This window comes from Sinohyriopsis cumingii, chromosome 11, assembly GCF_028554795.1.
Source record: "Sinohyriopsis cumingii isolate HCF-2022 chromosome 11, ASM2855479v2, whole genome shotgun sequence".
NCBI lineage: Eukaryota > Metazoa > Mollusca > Bivalvia > Unionida > Unionidae > Sinohyriopsis > Sinohyriopsis cumingii.
This window is the reverse complement of record NC_142971.1, coordinates 33,626,598-33,649,263: the sequence shown is the minus strand read 5'-3', so window position 1 is coordinate 33,649,263 and position 22,666 is coordinate 33,626,598. Positions and strand designations below refer to the sequence as shown.

Sequence of the window (22,666 nt, the reverse complement as noted above, 5' to 3'; positions counted from 1 at the left end):
AAAGATGCATAGTAAATCGAATTTTCTGGGTTACAGGTTCAAGAAGGTCATGTTGCCATTTAGAAATCACATTTTTATGTGCATTTCGAGTCTAAATGTGGGATATTTTTGTACACTTTATGAATATCACTTTTCTTAATTAATATACGATTGTTCTTTCTGAATACAAAATGGATTTTTGACCCAAAATAGCACGTGATCCAATGTTTACAGAAACGACATATCGTTGCGCAGAATTACCCGACGCGCAGAATTTGCCGACATGGCGGTATATACTGTATACATTACCTGCTAACGTTTTTGAGTTTTTTTTAGTTCAGAATATGGTTTGTATTGTCCATAATTTCAGCATTTAGATAAATCTCAGCAAGTATGAGTAATATATATATATATATATATATATATATATATATATAATGGTTGAATCAAAATAATGCATATTTTGGCTCGAAAACATACCCCAGTAATATAATGAATGGCAATATTATTTTGTTTGTTAAACAGTAACATATTTTCAAAATGACATAATTTCTCTGAGCAACAGTCTGACTTAACTTCTTAAATTAATACCATTAACAAACGTTCTTTAGAATTGAAACGATGGCATGTGCAGACGACGGAAATATGAGTGTAACAGACTGGTCCTAAAATAAATTCGTTGAACCAGAAGTTATATTGGCCCATCAGACTAGAGGAAGTAGAAGGGAAGTTGAGAGCGGTCGAAGATAGGTTAACTATACAGTAGCGTATCTGACAGCTTCATCACGATGAAGAAAGTAGGAAATAAGCACACCATTTATATCGATATTTTCTGTTGATATTGTTGATTTGTTCTTCTGTGAAAAAGACCAACAGAAAGTGCTCAAAATACTCGTCACACTTTATGACCTAGCATATATACTGTACAGTACAGTATAGTTCATAGGATGTTTTGAGAGTCACCTATTTCCGAAGATATTAAATGTATTGCGCCAGTAAAAGCACATTACAGGTTGCTAAGTGACGTAATTTATTGCGAGTACACGACTATTTGAAATGTGTTTGCCATTTAACGAAGCATGACATGAATTAGTTAAAGCACTGCCGTTGTTGGACACTGGAATGAAGCCCTCTGCTGCGATGATAATAATAATAATAATTAATAATAAGTATACTGTAACATCATTTAATACGGGTTACATATTTATAGTACTCAAATAACACTTTTTTCAGATGCAGGCACAGGGTTAGTGACTTTAAAAAAAAAACAAACAGTCTTTAATCAAATTCCAATGTGCTAAGAAATCAATTAAGAGTTTCTTTCGAAATATCTTTTGGTCGGTCTCTCCTTTTTATTTTAACTCTGTCAAAAAGAGGGTTTAATTTTAATTAAAGACTTGAAAGCCAGCTTGGAATACTGTCCCTTTATTACTTATAACACCTCCAAAAACATTCTGCATTTGACTTAATTGAATTACAACTTTAAGGTAATCAATTAACAGCTTGTTGTGTGTACATGTTAGTATTCCTAACTCTTTATCATCTGCAAGTAATGAGTCCTTGGCTACTAAACCTGCTTAACAGCCAGCCTCCTAGCAGCTAGACTGAACCACAGATTGACATAATGGCTGCCTGAATGAGAACTACTTGCATGAAGGCACATGCTGTCTACATTTTCTGTATCAGTCTTGTTCCATGCAAACTATCTAATGAGAAATAAGCTTTAAAACACTCACCAAAATTGTGTGCCCCACTCATTTCCGCCAACAAATACATATAATCCTCAGGAAGTAATGTTTATATTCACATATTGTTAATATTGGGATCATCGTGTCACTCATTTGTCTTGTGGCATATCTGTTCATTTCTTCTACCAATGACTGGAATATTTCTTTGGGAAAAACTGTGGAAAAAAATCAATCTCTCTTGCATTTTCATGTAAAGGAAATGTTGACTGTGAAGCTGCTGTAAGGCCTCACATGTTCTGACCATACAGGTCACTTGTTTCATCCTTGGAATATCTGTTTTAGAAACAGGACTTATATATTAATGTCCAATCTTTCATCTCGAATCTGATCATTAAAGTTGATGTCAGTTGCTCTGTTGTGACTTTTAAATCCTTCAAAACTTGCATCAAAATCATCAGAATATACATGAAGGTTGCCATTTTGCTTACTTTCTGCAATGGACCTTATTTTGTGTGGTAATTCCTGTTTATAGGCTGTAAAACTACTAATAGAACACTTGAATAATTTTATGTAAGGATTAATTTTATTTGCTAAATATTTTTAAAGAGATTGGATGTTTACAGTTCTATCCAATGCAGAGCTTTAATATGGAATGCATATATACATCTCTGGGGTTTCCCAACCCTTGGCTGGAAACGCATGTATGAGTCAACAAGGACAAAGACAGTATTGCTAGCAACACACATATATCAAATTAAATAAAGATAGAATTAGTTTGAAGCAAGGAAGTTAAAAATCCAATTTATTAAAAGTTAATGAGAGCTTCTGAATTATGAACACCGAAAGAATCTAGATCAGTGTCTGTGATACACTGTGATTACAAAAAAAAGATGTTTCTGCTAAGAATCATCTTGGTTCATGTGAGGGAAGATGGAGGAAGAGACAAAAAATAAATATTCCAAAACATAATATTGGTTATATTCTGTTGCTAAGCAATTTTATTTTGTTTCTTTTGCTTCTTGATCATGATTAGAAGATAACAATTAATTTCATTTAAATTTTAGATGAAAGTGGTAACTGCAATATTTCATTTATTTCATTTAAATTTGAATTTTTTAAACTAATTTTTAAGAAGTCTTTTAAAAGAAAAAGCATGTTTTAGATGGAAGTACTAATTGAAATATTTTATAGATTGGCTTCTTGTGATGATTCTTGAGCAAATCTCAGGAAGAACCCTGTCTTTACTTATTGTCAAGGCTGCCTTACTAGAAGTTTCACATCTCTAGAATAAGATAATTTGTTAGCTCTGGCATCCCTAGTATAAGGTCAGTACTGTAGTTAGTCTTTTTTTTTGTTGATTGAACTCAATATTAACTTTTGTTTCTTTATACAAAAATTAAAACTGGACCTGACAAAAATGGAGTTTTTTGTTCTTAATAGTTTGTACTATTATTGAAACTGGCAAAGTAACATTTATTCACTTATCAAGTTTTGGTATGGAACATTTTGTCATCAGGGTACAAAAATAGCATTCAGAATCAAGAATAAGAAATGATTATTCAGTGACTGTGTCTGTATGGCAGTTGGTTGTTGTAGTTGTTGTAGGGTTTAATGTCATTTTTCAGCACAAGATAGGCTATACATGGCAGCCAGTATGACTGGTGGAGTAAGAACCCTGGAAAACCCAGGGAAGAACCACCGACCCATGAGAAGCTACCCGCAAACTTTCTCATGTACCCACGTTAGCTGAGTCTGAGACTTGAACTCGCACAGACAGAGGTGATATGGCAGTGATGTGGAACGGTGAGCACTTATGACCACTCCGCCACTTGGGACACCCTAATGGTACACACCCTTTATAGATATTTAATTCAAAATTTGTATTGGGATGCAGAAGTAAATCTTACCTCACTTTCTTTTTTTAAATCACATTTTCAGTTTTAAAGCATGCCGTATGTTGAGGCAAAGATCACACTGCATTGAGTTTTTGCATTTAATTTATATTAAAATTGCAGATGGCACATAATGAAAACTAAGGTGCATCTAAATGGCTTGCCAAGATTCCAATAGCTAGACACTATTTCCTTTGTTTTTTGTTTTTTGCTATAAGTTGTATTCTTTTAAAGAAGTTGACTTGTTCCCCAGTGATTGTCGCTGTACAACAGCTGATTTGATTAGCTATCCATAATCTCTATTGATTAGCTTAGTGATCAGATCTGAATGAGTATTTGTGCACCTATTAAACAATGAATATATGTCTTTTTGTTTGGCTGGTTTTGATGTGTGTAGCACAGGAATACAGGTAGGTTATTTAGTGTTGAGGCAGTGGAGTAATGTCCCTTGCCCAAGGATAAGGACACACTACAGTAGCTGACCTGTATATCTGTATTTTGTAATTGACCATTGTTCAGAATTAAGTTAATGGTGTTCCAGATCAGTGACATTTTTTTTGTAAACAACAGAATACGCAGCTAACATTTCTCAAAGATTATAAATTAAATATTCAGATCATTATTAATGGAGCTAAACATGTTTATTTGAATCTGAGTCCAATACATCAGTTTTCCATTGGAAATTCCTAAACATGTTGATAACTTGGAATGTTTCATAGAGGAGACTGACCTACATCCTGACTGTATTATTGTGTCTTAGCTTTTGATATCAATGTTGTTTACTTGAAAATTTACTTATTCTTGCCTTAACATCTTGAAGCAGAATCAGTCTTATTGTTGTGTTCAGTTTTCAATATGAGTAGATTTATTTATTCAAATTATTATTCACTGGAATTGCAAAGTGCTCAGTAATATTGGACTAAAACATAATTATGAATTATAGTGAATTCAGGCAAGCACATTTTGTATTATATTATTATGCTACATCAAATGACTGTTAGCACATTACCACATTCCAGGCCATTGGCTCATTTGCGTGTTCAAGACTACTGGAACATCAACACATTAAATATTGTAATTTATTTGGAATACCACTAGAATTCAGTTGGAACATTTATACATTTGAAATTGTGATAGAACTTTTAGGACTATTTGAGATTTAATTCCTAATACTGTCATTTTCTTAAAACAGTTTCACTTTGTATTCTAGGGAAATATATATATATATATATATATATATATATATATATATATATATATATATATATATATATATATATATATATATATATGTTGGTTTTAATAAGAATTGAATTGTACTGAGCTGAAAATGAAACATATAATTTATAATGTCTCTTCTAATGCTAGTGGAAATTACTTCCAACATTTTCTATTCACTGGAAAAGTCAAGGAAGTTATGAATTTAAAATACCAGTTTGACTTACTCAACACATGTGGACCATATGGCAGAGTCTTTGACCTGACCTTGACTTTCATTGTAAGATCCAGTCAGTCCTCCACTTATCAGAAAAGAGTATTTAACTATAATATCAGCAGTAAATAATCCATTAATTTTACCAGATTAATGTCAGTGGTAGTTGGATGAACATAAGTTGGATAATGGAGACTAGAGTTTAAAATGGAAGTGACATGTTTACCCAGATCTCAGTTAACCAGATTCACAGCTATCTGACATCATCATGCACCCCTAACCCTAACCTAGCCAATATTTCCTATATAGTGAAACTTCCTTTAATCCTGTTGATACCTCTAACAATGGTCATATTATAGAGGTGGTTTTTTAAAAGAGGTTTGATCATTGGTATAATAATCGCCTAGTTGAGATGAAATCATTTGGCAAATCTGCAGTGGAACCTGCTGGAGAGTTATAATCCATTCTGTGTAAAAATTGAACCCATGCCATAATGGAACTCAATTTCTAGTAAGGAAAGGCTTTGAAGTGCATGAAAACCAGCTTGTTCAGTGGGCAGAAAATAACTTTTAGCAAAATGATCAAATTCACAGGAATTATGTTTAGAAATTCAAGATAAATTTGTGAAATTAGAACTGCAAATTGATAACTTTAATTACTTTATGTCCATAGATCCAGCTTTGTACATATGGAATCATGATTCATGACAAGTTTAGATAATGAAAGTTTTCTTCATGTCTAATCTGGTACATGTTTAAGCTCCACTTGTTAAATTTTCTTGGTCCAATGCTGTCATATAAAACTTCAATGATTATTGGTTCTACATTTTTCCTGAAATACCAGTTTACACTATTCAGATTTGTTAAATATCTTCTCATGTAATTTACTTCATTTCTTAGAACACTTTTGCACTGTAGTGTGTTTCTTAGAACACTTGCAGGGCAGTGTATTTCTTGGAACATTTGCAGGTCACTGTATTTCTTGGAACACATTCAGTGCCGTGTATTTCTTGAACACTTTTGCAGGGCAGTGTACAAAATATGATCAAAAGCATAGAGTTACATAGATTTAAAAAAAAAAAAAAAATTTTCTTTGAGTATATGAACTTGTTTTAAAAAAGTCAATCTTATTTTTCTAACTGATTTTAAAGGTGGCTGAAGTAGTTGAGTTGTACAGGAAGCTGGCAAGGATTCCACAGCCGAGCTGGGCCAGAATAAGCAAGAGTCTTGGGTCTTGTGCAGTTGTCAATTCTGTTTGGACCTATAGAGATCTGGAGAGAGCAGACAAGGTCCAATTTGCCAAGACGTACTGTGTGAATAAAACATCTGAAGCAAAATATGAAGTGACCTTCACTTCTAGACCGCAGGAGCTTGCCAATGAGTTTGTAGTGGTTTTTTGTCTTCTATTATTGCTAACTATTATTCACAAAAGTAGGTGTTGTAACCTAAAAGTTTTACTGTGAAATCACATTTTTGTGGGTATCATTGTTTCATAGTTTTGTGCATAGCATTAGATAAGCAGCATATTTACATATTTTTATGCAAAAACAACATGGACACAATTTAAAATGCATTTTAATTTAAATTTTTAATTGAGTATAAAAGCTGTTTGTGCATTTCTCCTGCTGTGAGAACAGTCCATGTGTTATCATGGTACATCCAGTCAGTATAAACTAAGCTGTTTGTTCTGGATGTCTCATGCAGGTTTGAAATAATAGTGCTTGATGACAGTAACTAGAGCCTAATAAATGAGTGCAATCTGACGTATTCATGGTTACCTGGCCATTTTATGCATTATAAAATATCATCTGATGTACTCATGGTCACTAGGCCATTTTATGCATTATAAAATGCAATCTGATGTACTCATGGTCACTAGGCCATTTTATGCATTATAAAATGTAATCTGATGTACTCATGGTCACTAGGCCATTGTATGCATTATAAATGCAATCTGATGTACTTATGGTCACTAGGCCATTTTACATATTCTAAAATTCAATCTGACTTATTCATGGTCACTAGGTCATTTTATGCATTATAAAATGCAGTTTGATTTATTCATGGTCACTAGGCCATTGTGTGCATTATAAATGCAATCTGACTTCTTCATGGTCACTAGGCCATTTTACATATTCAAAAATTCAGTCTGACTTATTCATGGTCATTAGGCCATTTTATGCATTATAAATGCAATCTGACTTATTCATGGTCACTAGGCCATTTTTTCATTATAAATGCAATCTGGCTTCTTCATGGTCACTAGGCCATTTTTGCATTATAAATACAATCTGGCTTCTTCATGGTCACTAGGCCATTTTATGCATTATAAATGCAATCTGGCTTCTTCATGGTCACTAGGCCATTTTATGCATTATAAATGCAATCTGGCTTCTTCATGGTCACTAGGCCATTGTTTGCATTATAAATGCAGTCTGGCTTCTTCATGGTCACTAGGCCATTTTATGCATTATAAATGCAATCTGGCTTCATGGTCACTAGGCCATTTTATGCATTATAAATGCAATCTGGCTTCTTCATGGTCACTAGGCCATTTTATGCATTATAAATGCAATCTGACTTCTTCATGGTCACTAGGCCATTGTGTGCATTATAAATGCAATCTGGTTTCTTCATGATCACTAGGCTATTTTATTCATTATAAATGCAATCTGGCTTCTTCATGGTCACTAGGCCATTTTGTGCATTATAAATGCAGTCTGACTTCTTCATGGTCACTAGGCCATTTTTGCATCATAAAATGCATATTAATATCTTGATGATTAGGATTCAGTCTAGTATTGTAATTTGTGTTTTGCTGTGTTTACAAAATACTTAATTTCAATTTTAATTACTGCAGTTTGTTCCACACCTGGGAATAAGTATCCCATTCATTAAATTTGTATCTATAGCTCTGTTGGTTAAAAATTTTTTAATTTTGTTTGCAGTAAAATCTGAGGAAATGTCTCAGCAGCAGATGGCTCTATTTATTGTATAGGTCCATTCTTTTTCATATGGTTTTAAATGCATTACTTGTAGCAACAAAATCCATGAAACTTGTTCGCAATGGACATTGTTTGTGATAGGCAAAGCTCAAACAGAACCATTGATCATATTCTGATACAGATTGGAATGAACATTGTCTCATAGACCTAGATTTGAGTTTTATAGGTGTTTTTCTCATCAGGTCCATTTTGGATAGAGTTTTAGCCCTTGACAATTCATATCTTTACATAGGATGTTTTGTTTAACCTGCATATGCAGCTTAGGATCCATTCAGCTTTATCTAATACAATTTTGTGTGAACTTTGTCACATGACTTACATGTGCCTTTTATGATTTAGTCTCATCTTTTCTAATCTAGGATAGAGTTATGCCCTTTTTTGATCTAGTCTCATCTTTTCTAATCTAGGATAGAGTTATGCCCTCTTTTGATCTAGTCTCGTCTTTTCTAATCTAGGATAGAGTTATGCCCTTTTTTGATCTAGTCTCATCTTTTCTAATCTAGGATAGAGTTATGCCCTTTTTTGATCTAGTCTCGTCTTTTATAATCTAGGATAGAGTTATGCCCTTTTTTGATCTAGTCTCATCTTTTCTAATCTAGGATAGAGTTATGCCCTTTTTTGATCTAGTCTCATCTTTTCTAATCTAGGATAGAGTTATGCCCTTTTTTGATCTAGTCTCATCTTTTCTAATCTAGATTAGAGTTATGCCTTTATATGATTTAGTCTCTCATCTTTTCTAATGCTGGATAGAGTTATGCCCTTTGTCAAGCAAATACTTGTTGCATAGAAACTTGGAATGATGCTTGCAGTTAGCATAGCTTTGGAACCATTCAACACATTACGATGAATTTGAAAATAACATTGTCTCTTCTGACAAGATATGCTTTTTAGGTTATTTCTCAGCTACACCATTTTGGATAGAATTTTGGCATTTGTCTCTCAGCTTCATATCTTTAAATGTGATGTTATAATAATGATAATAATACATGTAATAATAATAATAATAATAATAATAATAATAATAATGATAATAATAATGATATTAATAATAATAATAATAAAGACTTTATTTAGAGAAGGTAACTCAGTTACAGAACTAATCTACCTTGAGGCCTTCTATCTGTTATCTACAATATATACAGCATTTACAACATGATGTGAAGAAACTGGCTTGACACTAGATAATTAAGTGATTATAAAAATCAAATTATCAAGCCTGGAACATATGCGCAGGCATCTGTGAACACATAAATATATATAAAATATAAAATATTATGTTGCATGTAATCATTATTATTTAAGAACCAATTACAATATTTTAATGCAATTTAATTGGAATGTTGTTTCACAGACCCATATGTGTATTTGCTATGGGTTTTGTTCTATTCCATTCTGGCATAGTTATGGCACTTGTTGATAAAATGCATATCTTTACCTGGGATATGAGGCCTTGAAGGAGTTGGATCAGATGCATTTCATGTCATCATTAAGAAGAGTCATGGCCCCAGAATGCTCATCTTCTAACTTTGGTTTTCCAACACAAGTTCCTCCTTTTTAAGTCCAGTGGAGTAAGTTATAGTGAGTGGGGTCCATTGCGATGCACTTTCTTGTAGAGGGTGCTACACTTACGATGTGTAACTAGTATTTCTGTTCAATGCCATGTTAGTTCTGTCTGATCTTTTGAACTTGTCCTGATGTGCATGTGTTAGAGGAAAAGACAATGTGTGTAATAAAATTGCATTTTCAGTTGCAAATTATTGGATTCTTGGTTTTGGAAAGGAACATATATGATATAAAGAATAGGTAGGTGTAATAATAAAAAAATAAAGTTGGGTGATTTGCTTTGACATGTGAGACCAGTTAACCATGTTGGATTACACATTCTGTCTTTGATTAATTAGTAGACCAGGTTTTAATAGTGTGATTCAGCATCTCAGGTCATGCGCATACTGTGTTCAGACCAACTTATACAACAGATGAAAGAAGCATTGTATTAATAGTATTTATGTTTTTACGTAAATGAATACAGATAACTAATTCTTTTTATTTTTAATCGGTCGACAACATTTACTGGGATTGAGAAAAGTAGATTTTTCTTACTTGCAGTGTGAAGAAGACTTTATTTACCATTTGTCAAAATGAAGAATTCATGTGCATGCCTTTTCATTTTTTTTCAACCTCAATAAATTTTGTGTACCAAAATTTTTGTAAAATAAAAGCTTAGAATTTATTGAGGATTAATAAGTTAATAACAAGTTAGAGGGACAGACTTTCCCTTTAACATCTTTTCACTTTTATTACAGACAGTGGAATGTTGAATCTCCTTCAGGGAATCTTAGAGCCATAGTGAGAAAGATCACAAGCAAAAAGAATGAAGAAAAGCAATTTGTTGAGGTGAGTCAGCTATCCTTGATAGTAAGAAATTATATTGCAATATTCTGTTCAGCAATAAGATGATTTCTGTCATTCCTGCATCCAAAAATTGCTAAGATATACTGTAAATAATTGCATATGAGATGAGTCCAACTGCAAATTGCACAGACCAAGATCTGCTGGTGCATAATATGCTGGCAGATCTGGGTCTGTGCAGTTTGTTAGGAGTAATTAGTAAAACAAACAACATAGACTCTGATCTGCAGGCCCCTTCATGCTATGGCAGATCAGGATATTTGTTGTTTGCAGTTTGATTCCACTTATAAGTGAGTATGTACGGTAAGATGAATGGATTTAAAAACTATAAGCATGACGTCATTGTCATCCATAATACCATGCATTCTCCTATTTGTTGAAAACAGTATTTCAGTCATTCACTAAGAAAAGGAATTTCTTTATTATATATGGTTTTATCGAAAGATATATATAAAGCACATTTATACTTTTAGTAAACAAGCACTCCAGCAACGATATTAAACAACACTGCCTTTAAATAAGCACCAAAAACTATAAGCATGACGTCATTGTCATCCATAATACCATGCATTCTCCTATTTGTTGAAAACAGTATTTCAGTCATTCACTAAGAAAAGGAATTTCTTTATTATATATGGTTTTATCGAAAGATATATATAAAGCACATTTATACTTTTAGTAAACAAGCACTCCAGCAACGATATTAAACAACACTGCCTTTAAATAAGCACCAAAACGATCCCATTAAACAAGCATTCAAACACTGCCATTAATCTAGAGCACCAGAATATCTGTATATTACACTTTAATAGTTGGTGGTAGCTGTAAAACTAAAAATATTGTAAACTTTTTTTTTTTGTTTCATAGATTTGGAATGGCAGCCAGAAACTTCAGAACATAGATGTACTCGGCCTTGAGAAGCATGGGAAGATTTATGATAATGATGGTAAAAAAGATTATGAAGAAAAGAATTGATGGTAGTGCTTTCACCATGGTTGATGTTTTCTTTCATGTCAGTGAGCTTGCAGCAGTCTTTAGGAACTGAAGGGTTTTCATCTAGCCTGATGTTTTATATATTTTAATAAGGCATACATCTTTAACATATTTTCTTTGTTAATATTTTCATATAACAATAAGTTTAATGTCAGGGATATATTCTGAACCTACTCAATAGACTTGAAATTAATTTACATTGAAACCTCTCATAGCCAAAACCTCAGTAGATGAAACCCCTCTCAAGACCAAAACCTCAGTAAACTGAAATCCCCTTAAGACCTAAAACCTTAGTAAATCTAAATCCACTCAATTTGAACCTAATTAAACTGTACTCCCCTCAAGACCAAGACCTCAGTAAACTAAACTCCTAGATCCTCAAGACATTAGTTAACAAAAATCCTCTTCAGATCAAACTCTCAATAAACCAATATTATCATGAGACCAGAGTCTCAGTAAACAGAAATCCTCTTGAGACCAAAACCATATTAAAACAAAATTCTCTTGAGAACCTCTGTAACCTGAATGTCCTTAAAACTAAATACTGTGAATTTATCTTTTTGTATCAAGTTTAGTGGTTTCAGAGATTTTTTTTTATTTTTGTTGATACTTGAAGACTTGAAATTAATTTACATTGAAACCTCTCATGGCCAAAACCTCAGTAGATGAAACCCCTCTAAAGACCATGTATATGAAAAGGACCCTGTTGTTTAATAGAAATATAATTGTTCCTTAATTCTTTATTTTCATGGTTTGTAGCAACCAGAAAATCTTTTGAAATTTGGTATTTTGCAAGAAATAGTGAACTCACATCCCTTCCTTAAATATCATTAGCTGATGAAAACTATAAATTTGTTGAAATCAAAATTTTATTTGGGTCTTAAGGTTATGTTCTTACTGTTTTAATAGTGTGCTTGTAAAAAAGCTAGCAGCTGGTAAAGTTCAGTTTATGATGATTTTTTTTGTTGTCTGTTTTTTAATACTAAAGTGGTATCTATAGAGGGGTAATATGTTATTGCTTTTGTCCATCAGTCACATCATACATCTCTTTTATGAAATTTTGTTTCTGGTCATTATCTTTGAAGGACCACATGATCAGAAACAAATTTATTGTGAGGTTAATATAGATCTTGGTACAGTTTGATTTTCACAGTTTTCCAACAAAATTTAGCAGAATTATGGCCCCTGATTTACTTAGAACTTTGTCTTTCATTGCATCACTTTGGTGTGACCATCTGTGTCAAATGAACACATTTCCTGTTTCAAAATGCATAATTTCATGTTTAATTATTAGGATCCTGCTCAAAAAGTTGGCAGAATTCTATGGGAATCATATATAGCTATCAACAGTTTAGTTTATGAAGGGTAACTTTACAGGTAATTGTAGGGTTTTAACTAAATTGTGATGTATATCTTTATATTGATAGACAAGAGTAACTAATTACCCCCAGGACAACCCAAGACTCTTGAAAACACCCCAAGACACCTTGAATTATGTTTTACAGTTGAAAGTTTTTTCTCAATTGAGTAAAAGACATTTAATTTAATCTTAGATAACCTAAAAATTGGAAATTAAAAATAAAAGAAATGTTTTATATTGATTACCTAGTCCTGCACGGCGATGAAAGATTTATTATTTGTGCATCTTATTCTAAGTACTGAATAAAAGTGTTCTGTATCATATGGATAATTGCATACCATATGCACTGCAAAGTAATTGAATGCTCACTTTTCTCATACTTTTCTCATTTTTCCACAGGATTACTGTTATACACATCTACCATTATGAACAATATTTGCAAGATTTATTCTTACAGGTTTATTACAGAAGTTTGAAAGTATCAGTGTAGTGCAACAGATAAGATTTATCATATTAGTCTTTGTCTTTAAAAGTACTGATAGGTTTAGTTAATAAAATAAAATTAAAATGAATGAAAATTTAATGCCAAGTCCTGTGATTCTGACTTTATGCCACTTTTGTCACTTAAAAAGATTTAGTATATTCTGTAAGGAATTTAAGAAATCCAACTATAGCGTCCTTAGATTCTGACTTAGTCTTATTAAAGTGGTTTTCTTATGATTTTTTAAGTGTTAATTTTCTAGAATACTTCTTTCATTATCTACCATCTGAGAAAGAGACAGAGAGAGAGAGAATGCTGTGGAACTCACATATTTCTTTAAGTTATCATAAATTTATCAGACTTAAACAGTAATTGTATTCTATATATTTTTTCAAAAAACATTATTTCTTTATTTCTTTGAGAAAATGTCATATTTTTTGTCTAGCCTGTATTTGGAGAGGAAGATCTCTTTTTCTTGGGAATTACTGAACAGGGAAAAAACTCTACCAACATCACTCAATAATTATTCAATGCAGAATTTGACTAATTTTGTCACATAAAACTGATCACTGTTTTTTGTTCATTTTTATTTTACTATATACATGTAGTTCAGGGTGCTTTGGGAGTCTTGTGGTCTTTTTTGGTACTTTTAGGGTGTTTTGGGGTCTTTAGTCAGATCATGATGGAATCTTGATCAAATCATGTTTGATTTACAGTCTTCTTTGGCATCTTTAGAGGAGCTTTAGTTTTTGTGTTTCTAACTTTCATTTCATCAAAGCTTAACATTGCCATCGATTGTTGGATTTCAGTAAGATTTGAGATGTTACTTTATATTGATGATGAGGTTCCAGGTGACCAAGAGGTTTGAGGCACTGGCTTTTACAGATCATTTACATCTAACCTCTTTCTTTGTGGGTTCAAGACTTGGATCAGCCAACAGGAGCATGCAAGAAAGCTTGTCAGTAGCTTCCCGTGGGACAGTGGTTCGACCCAGGCTCTTATTCCAAAATTACCTGTTGCTATGTAAAGCCTACTATGTACTGAAAAATGTCAGTAAACCCACAAAACCAAGCCAGACCTATGCTGATGATAACTTTAATGAATCTTCCAGTATTCTTTGGCATCATATGTAGGAGTTATGCCACCTGATTGCCTTTAGTTATGTCATGTTTCTGCAGCATTCTGATAATTTCTTGGAGTTCAGTGAAATTTTGCATGCAGTCTTGTATTATTGAAACCTGGAATTACTTCGATTTCCATTGTTCCATGGTGTGATTCATAGGTTATTTCCCATGATGGCCCATGCTCCCAGCTTTGGTTCCTGTAGCATAGCTTTACCAATGATGGTAGGATGTCAAGCAGATTTTTAATGCTGCTCTGTATGGATAAGAACATGTAGCAATGTTATTAAGAAAATTTATGACCCCATTTTCGGTCCTTTTAACTTGGCTTTTGGACGATAATTTTACAGTGGATTCCTGGATTTAAACCAGATATTTGCCTGAAGTTTTATATTACTGAGACCTTTAATTAGTTTCATTTCTAACATCTGACAACCCAATTTACAAGAGTTATAAAGCCTGCTTTTCTGATCGTCTGATATTCATTTCTGCACTTTTATTTTACAAAGGATTGTTGTATTTTAATCAGATCTGGAATGTGGCTTTATATTGGTAGGACAGCTATGATTCCTTGGTCTAAGGATTAAGTATTGATGATATTTTTAATTTCTGGATTTCCAGCATTCCACATCATCATTTAGAGTTATGACCCCTGAGTTCCAATTCTTCTAAATTTGGTTTCCCCAACACATGTTTCTCTATTCAGAGCCCAATAAAGTAAGCTATAGTCAGTGAGGCCTGTTGGAATGCACCAATAGCTAAATACTCTAGTTTCTTTTGTAGCCTGTTGAAAGTATTTTGGTACCTGTTAAAAATCTAACCAGATATACTGATCCAGAGAAATGTTCTAGATTTATCTGCAGATATTACAAAGAACCAGCTATTTTGACACTGTTGATCATAATCACATAAGTTAGTATATAAGTGTGTCATGAGTAGTACAAGTTTAATGAAAACTAGGTCACTGTGACCTATATTTTATGGTCTGTTGATTTTGGTTAATATTTGCATTTAGCTAAGTTCTCTTTTATGCTTTGTGTTTAGGTAATTTTCACAGACATTATTACTGGTTGGATCAAACAGATTGTATTTGTATGTATCCTGTGGAGTTCTTCATATTTCAGTAAAAGTAAGGTCTGTTTGGCTGTTATTTCAGAGTCCATTGATTGTGGTTTGTACTTAGTGTTTTGGTATATTGATCTGCTCCACCATTTTGTATGTTTTCTAAATAATTGTCAAGGGTTCTGTATTCACTTTTGTTACCACTGTTGGGTTCAGAATACATAATGTTATCACCTTTGTCATCATTTTGTTAATCTGTTTTGTGCTGTCTGCTGTATTTTCACAAAAAGCTTATATATATATATATATATATATATATATATATATATATATATATATATAATCACTTAGAATGGAGTATTAATTAAATTTTTGAACCAATTAATTTCAGGATATTTTGGAAGTGTTGAATGGTCACATTCTGAGGGTCACCTCCTCTATGTAGCTGAATTGAAGCTTCCAAAAGCTCTATCCTTTTTTGACAAGAAAAATGGTGATGAAAAAGAAGATGAAACTAAGAAAGATGAAACCAAGGAAAAAGGTGTCAAGGTAATTTTCACAGGTTTCTATTTAGTATTCTATTTACCAAACATTCAAGATTTTTCATTATATTCATATCAGAGAAAATGTTCCTTCAAATGTTTTTTTTATTGTCAGGGAGAAGAATATGTGGTGAAGGAGGAGTGGGGAGAAGGAATGGTTGGAAAACATCACCCTGTGATATGTATTCTAGATGTAGATACAGGAGATATACGAGTCCTGGACAATGTTCCAGACCATGTTTCTCCAGGACATGTAAGTACCTAGTCCATGTAGGTCTGCAATTGATAGGAAATCTCATTTTTGATACATCACTGGGGAATGTCACAATATAGTTATATATCATTTGATTGTAAAAATTTTCGGCACAGTTTTTGTATTTGCTCTTATATATGGTATATTTCCTTATTTAGCCCTAATTCAGTTCTATTCTCTCTCTCTCTCTCTCTCTCTCTTTGGGATAAACAACTACAGAAATATGCCAACATTGTACACTTAAGTAATCTGGAGTGTCATTAAAATAACTGGAAACAAACTCCAAATAACATGTAGGTTTCAAGTATTGGCTTTGTTTTCACATGCATAATGCAGTTTGCCATTGATTAAACATGAAAATTCATTGTCACCCAACCTATTACACATTTAAACAAACTGTAAAAGTGTGTAATATGTAACTCTTGATTAAATATAATTCTAAAAATTGTTTAGTTAGTGATTTAATTCTATCACAATCATTATCATTATTATTTAGAGAAATCAGGGATGGGTGAGTTGAGTACCGACTGAAATCATATGATACTGAACTAGTGTACAACGAATGGACATTTGAATGTAGAAATAATGATAATCAATAAGCGAAGTCCTAATATATTAATACACAATCATTAAAATCGTTGCTTACGATGTGAAAGTACAGTCAGTCAGTGTTGGGGTGGTTGTACTACCCGCACCCAAACAATGTTGACTGTACCAATCTGAGTAGGAAATGTGTTAACTGAGATAAAAATAGTACTATTTTTATATGAAAACAAATGAACTAGTGCCTACAATTCAAGCAGCTTAGAAAGATCTCATGCAAAAGCACATCAATTAGAACTAACAAGTCTTGATGTCAACCGTTTCTTCTGCAGTAATGTAACATTATATTTGAGGAAATATTGTCATAACTTTATTTTATATTGTTGAAATGCATGGCTGGAAAGGGATGTGGTGACTATCTGCTTTCACCTCAGACACTTAGTCGCTAAATCCAGTTCCAATGTCATACTTGTTTGGCCAAGAAATATCGCTATAGCCCTTGAAGGTTGTCACTATGTGCATTTTGATCTGGCTTAGTATATCGATTTTATATAAATGTGTATCAGTATATCATCTAGACATAGATATCAAAGCCTATCATTGATGAACAAATTTGTGAGAATTAGAGACAATTAGATATAAATCCTTTAGTTACTTTTACTTACCAATATTACAGAGGAATCTGGTAAATTTGTGACCTTGGCTTTTCTTATCTCTGTCACATTTTTTTCATTCAGTTATTTCTTGTCACTTTTCTTGAGGTGTCATAATGGTTTCATGACAGATTAATATTAGTGATTTCTCAGGGATTTTCACAATATGGATGAATGGATGAATGATATTTTCATTGGGTGGGTCAGTTTTTTAAATGTGTGGTTTTCCTATAACAACAGTATTGATGAATAGCTCTCTCACATAGTTTAGCAATACAGTGTGATAAATAATGTATACAGATAAAACTTTGTTTTTGATCTTCATTATCAGCACAATGGCTGTGATTGTGTTTTGTAACAATGGTATTACACTCTGTATATTGGAAATGCATGTAGTAGCAGAAACATTACCACTGAATAAAGATGACACTCGATTTATGCCAATTCACTTTATTTGCTTTCATTTTAACACCATTTATAAGAAATAAGATTCAGTTTGAGCCTCTGTGCTTGTTTTTAAACCATCGCATGTGCCACGTGCTGTGATTCACATGCAGCTCACCTGTGTGTGTTTACATTGATTTATATCATAACTTCTGGAATGCATCTGTAGCATAAATCAAGCATCACCTGTACCAAAAACTGCATGTCCACCATTGTATACTTTTGCGAGTGCAAATAGTAAAATGGGGGCCGTGAGTGGCCGAGTGGTCTAAAGCACTCACCATTCCAGATCACTGCCATCTTACCTCTGTCTATCCAAGGCTCAGCTAGCATGGGTATGTGGGAGAGCCTGCCAGAAGCTTCTCGTGGGTCAGTGGTTCCTCCCTATGTTTTCCAGGGTTCTTCCACCAGTTATACTGGCCGCCATTTATAGCCTATCTTGTGCTGAAAAATGGCGTTAAACCCTAGAACAACAACGAATAGTAAAATGCTTTTTATATTTAAATATTCAATGAAAATATATCATTGCTTAATTGCAGAAAGTCATAAAGCAGTTGATTTTGTCAGTTGATCTAGAAGTCAGGTACTCACATGATTGGATTGAGCTTTGTTAAAATTCAGTGTTAAAGGTCATTGGTATGGGATGATTTAGTCAATTTTGTAGGGATATAGTTTCAAATTTTGGAAGAAATGTAATATAGTATGACACTTTTCATTGATGTATTGGTGCTAAACTCAAGTTAGTGTTTGCAAGTAAAGTATGTCAATGATTTGATGGAAATATAATGGAATTTTGCTTCTATCATCTCAAGGAAAAATATGCTGAAAAACAACCCTCCTAGTTACATTTACTTTATTTGCCATCAGAAATGCAGTGTTTTACAGAAAATAAATTAAAATGTGTACCTCAATAGTGATTTCCTTGGTTTGGTACTAGTCCCAGCATAGTTTTGTGATAGGGATGAAATGATATGCATGTTCCTTGTATGAATTTGTATTGGAATACAGGATTTACAACATGATGTATTATCAATACTTAAACCAACTTGAACATCATGTCATCTTTAGATGGAATGTTATTAGTAGGGTGCTGCCATTTCATTTGTGTCATATTTCATATATGCTTAGGATTGTGTTACAGAGATTGTAGATGGACCTGGACTTATCAGCTGTTCTGATGTGTGCCTCATACGTTACAGGATAACCAAAATACTTCCAGGTTGACACCTGCTAGTTGTCACTGATTCCAATTCACCCTTCTCAGCAGTTCAGGCTGCTCTATGAGATTGGATGCAGGAATTATCCTGTTTGCAAAAGTTTGTCTCTTTTGCATTTATAATGCATGACAAGTATCTTTAGTGACTAAGGTTAACTGGTGACCATCAGTTATATTGCTGGTTTTGCACCTGGAAGAAATTATGATGTTATTTAAGAAACAGAAGAAATAGTTTAATTTCCTTGTGCAACAAAATTCTTATCTAGAACAGATCTGGGTGCAGAGCGGAGATGACTAGTAACTGAATCCCCTACAGTGTAATTTTCAGTAAATACAGTCAGAGTAATGGCTCATGCCGATGAATTCTCAATTGAACCAGTTGAAAGACAAGCAACTTTTAATTATTCATGATTGTTGGGGGTAAAAAAGCTTTTATGCAGTAAGGATAATTTTGTATAAATTCTTCACATTATTTGTTGATATGTGGATTGAAATGGCAAAATTGTCAGTGCATCATTGAATCGTTTCACCACTAGTTTGTGACCCTTTTTTTTCCTTGTCTCAGTCCGGTTGGTTAACATTTGACTCATCACTTTCCAGTATAATTATGTCATAATGTAGTATGTGACACCGTAATGATGTCACAATTCTAAACTTAAATGTTTCCAAATCAGACGGATCCATGATGTAATCGATTAAAATCAAGTAATTTTATGTGTGCCCTCTTTCAAAAGCAATCATTAGAAAAATTAACATATGGATTGGCACTAAGACAAGGAAATCCCAGCCTTGGATTTTATTGTTTTCTGCTTGACTGAGCCTACAGAAGATAAATAGTTTATTCCCTCAGCTGAGATTCCTAGTTTCAACACCAACCAATGCATAGATTCCATTAGTCCCTTGCAGCTTTGTTTGCAGTGATTACATGATACATCCAATGGAAAACAACATAACCGAAGGTAACATTTTGATCTCAGCAGTTCTTTATGATTGATACAGCACTTATTAGAAGCTTTCAGACGACACTGAACCCTTTCTTTGGTATTGCGATAGGAAAGATTAAAATGCATTGTACATAATCCTTACTGCTGAATCTGTTCAGAGTTTGATTTATTCATTTGTAGGTGGTGTGGGCCCCAGATGACAGTGGAGTAGTATTCACAGGATGGTGCCATGAGCCATACAGACTGGGGGTCGTTTACTGCATAAATAGGCAGTAAGCTTAACTCACACTTCCTAATGAAAGCAAAATAAATTGCCTGTTAATTTTATAGGCAGTTACATATGTAAAGAAATTGTTCATGGAATCCTACGTCTCACCTACATTGGTACCCATTGGACATGCCCTCATACATCCAACATCTGGAATATGATTTAAGTTTGAAAATCTTAAAATTAAATGTAAACATTTTTAAAGACTGATAAGTACAACGATAATTTCAACACTAATTATGAGATATATACAGTACATCTCATTGTCAGCTAATAATGATTCTTACAAAATTTTAAAACAAACATTTCAGTACTAGGATGTGTTTTGTTTTATGTTATTTGTTTGGAAATGGTGCTTATAGAGAATAGCCCATCTGTGCATTTTTTAAATTAAAATGAATCTGTTCATAAGTGAACTGTCAGATACTAGAATGTTTCCAAGTCAGAGATGTTTAGTTGCTTAAAAGATAACCAGTGATATTTGTGAAGGCTTCAGATCTCTTATTTGGATTCACACGACTAGTCATTTTTCCAGTATAGTTTTGTTATCTTGATTTTCTTGTGACTTAGAATTATATTTACTTTATTATAATTTCATTTCATTTTTCTTTGCAGGAGTGCTGTGTACTATCTTGACTTCCAGAAAGCCACTTGTGGTATGTAATTGATAATTATTTGCACATTTTGTCTCCCCCCCCCCATTTTTATATGAAGGGGGTAGAAAGCATTGCATATGTGCAACCACACCTCTGCATGTTCTAAATTGCATATCGACTCAATGTTTAAATAAATCATGGACTGAGAACCTTACTTGGTATTAGGCCAAGCATCATGAAAACCTAGATAATGTTTGATTTTCACCTTTTTCCTGTCCAAATGTGACTTGAGAAAAGGTGTCTGTTTGAGTTTTTCATGTCCAAAGTAACTGAATAATGGTGTGACTTTTTTCCTGTCCAAATATGACTGAGTAATGAGTCTATTTGACTTTTTTCTTTCTAAAGTGACAGAGTAATGGTGCCTATTTGACTTGAGCATTTGCTATTGTTTCATGAATTTTGTTTCCATTTCATAACATTTAAAGATTAATTGATTCAAATCAAATGTTGAATATGCATAGTTTAAAGAAAACCAATGTCATGTTCATTTGTCATTTTTTTCTGCACATTAGAATTTGAAAGTAAATACAAGTTCTTACAAGGTAGAGTAAATATTTTTAATAGTGTCAATGTTGGCATTTGGTGGTTGTCAACATGATTTGGTAGTCATATTGAAGAATTTACAGTTAAGTTTCAAAATAATGAATTAATGTACAAGTTCATTTATCTAGTACAGAAAAAACTGCTTTGAGCCACTGCTGCTATGAGTGACCACCTGTCATTTCCGACCAGGGGCCTTGAGTGGCCAAGTGGTCTAAAGCACTCATTGTTCTGGATCACAGCTATCTCACCTCATGTAGTTATGTGAGAAAGCTTGCCAGTAGCTTATCATGGGTCGGTGGTTCTTTCCGGGGTTTTCCAGGGTTCTTCCTCCACCAGTTATACTGGCCACAATATATAGCCTATCTTGTGCTGAAAAATGACATTAAACCCTACAACAACAACAACAACAACAACATTTCTGACCACAATCATAATGCATGGATCGATTTTATTATATAAATGCTCTTTTATGAGCGACCACCTGCTGAATGCAACCAGCTTCTTTTAAAAATATCATTTTGCTGCATTTGAGCAAATTTGACAGAGAACATTCTTCATAAAGCCCTTTCAAGTTTGCTCCTGTCTGCCATTATTATGGCCAGTAGTAAAAAGTTAGACAACCTGTCAGCTACAGCATCACAACAGCACAACAGAATTTAAGAAAATTTGATTGAATGCATACTTAAATGAAGGCCTTGATTGAATGCATACTTAATGAAGGCCTTGATTGAATGCATACTTAAATGAAGGCCTTGATTGAATGCATACTTAAATGAAGGCCTTGATCTGTGATCAAGTTTGACCACTATTACTAAAATAATTTTTTTAAAACTATCACTGCTTATCGAAATCCTCTCAATGAAATTTGACCAGAATTTGACAGAGACATTAAGGAGTTTCAAGTATAAACAAATTATATAAATCTGCATTCCAATATGGTTACTGCTGCTAAAGTAGCAAACCAGTTTTCTTAAATATTCACTCAATAGAATTTAACCCAGTTTGACAGTTTTTGCCGCAGAATTATGCCATTAGTTAATGAAATCATATGAAATCAAGAGTTAGATATACTTATGATATTATGTCATTGATGTTTCTTTCTTACATCAAGATAACATACTGATTTCAGATTGATGAATGGTTATAGCGTCAGCCCTGGATGTGGCTGAGTCATACCAAAGAC

At 33.2% G+C, this 22,666-nt stretch overlaps 1 protein-coding gene across 3 annotated transcripts in view; it reads left to right on the top strand.

Annotated features, from left to right (window-relative positions):
* The first annotated feature begins 261 nt into the window (after positions 1–261).
* Positions 262–22,666, top strand: part of LOC149787884 (acylamino-acid-releasing enzyme-like) — an 81,422-nt gene continuing 59,017 nt past the window's right edge. The window contains exons 1-8 of one of the 3 annotated variants that reach the window (XM_089974121.1): positions 262–326; positions 6,142–6,371; positions 10,299–10,389; positions 11,272–11,350; positions 15,813–15,970; positions 16,079–16,216; positions 20,197–20,288; positions 20,900–20,940. In XM_089974121.1, the coding sequence (XP_089830247.1) occupies positions 324–326; positions 6,142–6,371; positions 10,299–10,389; positions 11,272–11,350; positions 15,813–15,970; positions 16,079–16,216; positions 20,197–20,288; positions 20,900–20,940 (832 nt within the window). In that variant the 5' untranslated portion in view covers positions 262–323. Of the gene's footprint in view, positions 327–659; positions 777–6,141; positions 6,372–10,298; positions 10,390–11,271; positions 11,351–15,812; positions 15,971–16,078; positions 16,217–20,196; positions 20,289–20,899; positions 20,941–22,666 lie in introns of those variants that run through there. The other 2 variants (XM_089974120.1, XM_089974122.1) reach the window with 2 other exon arrangements.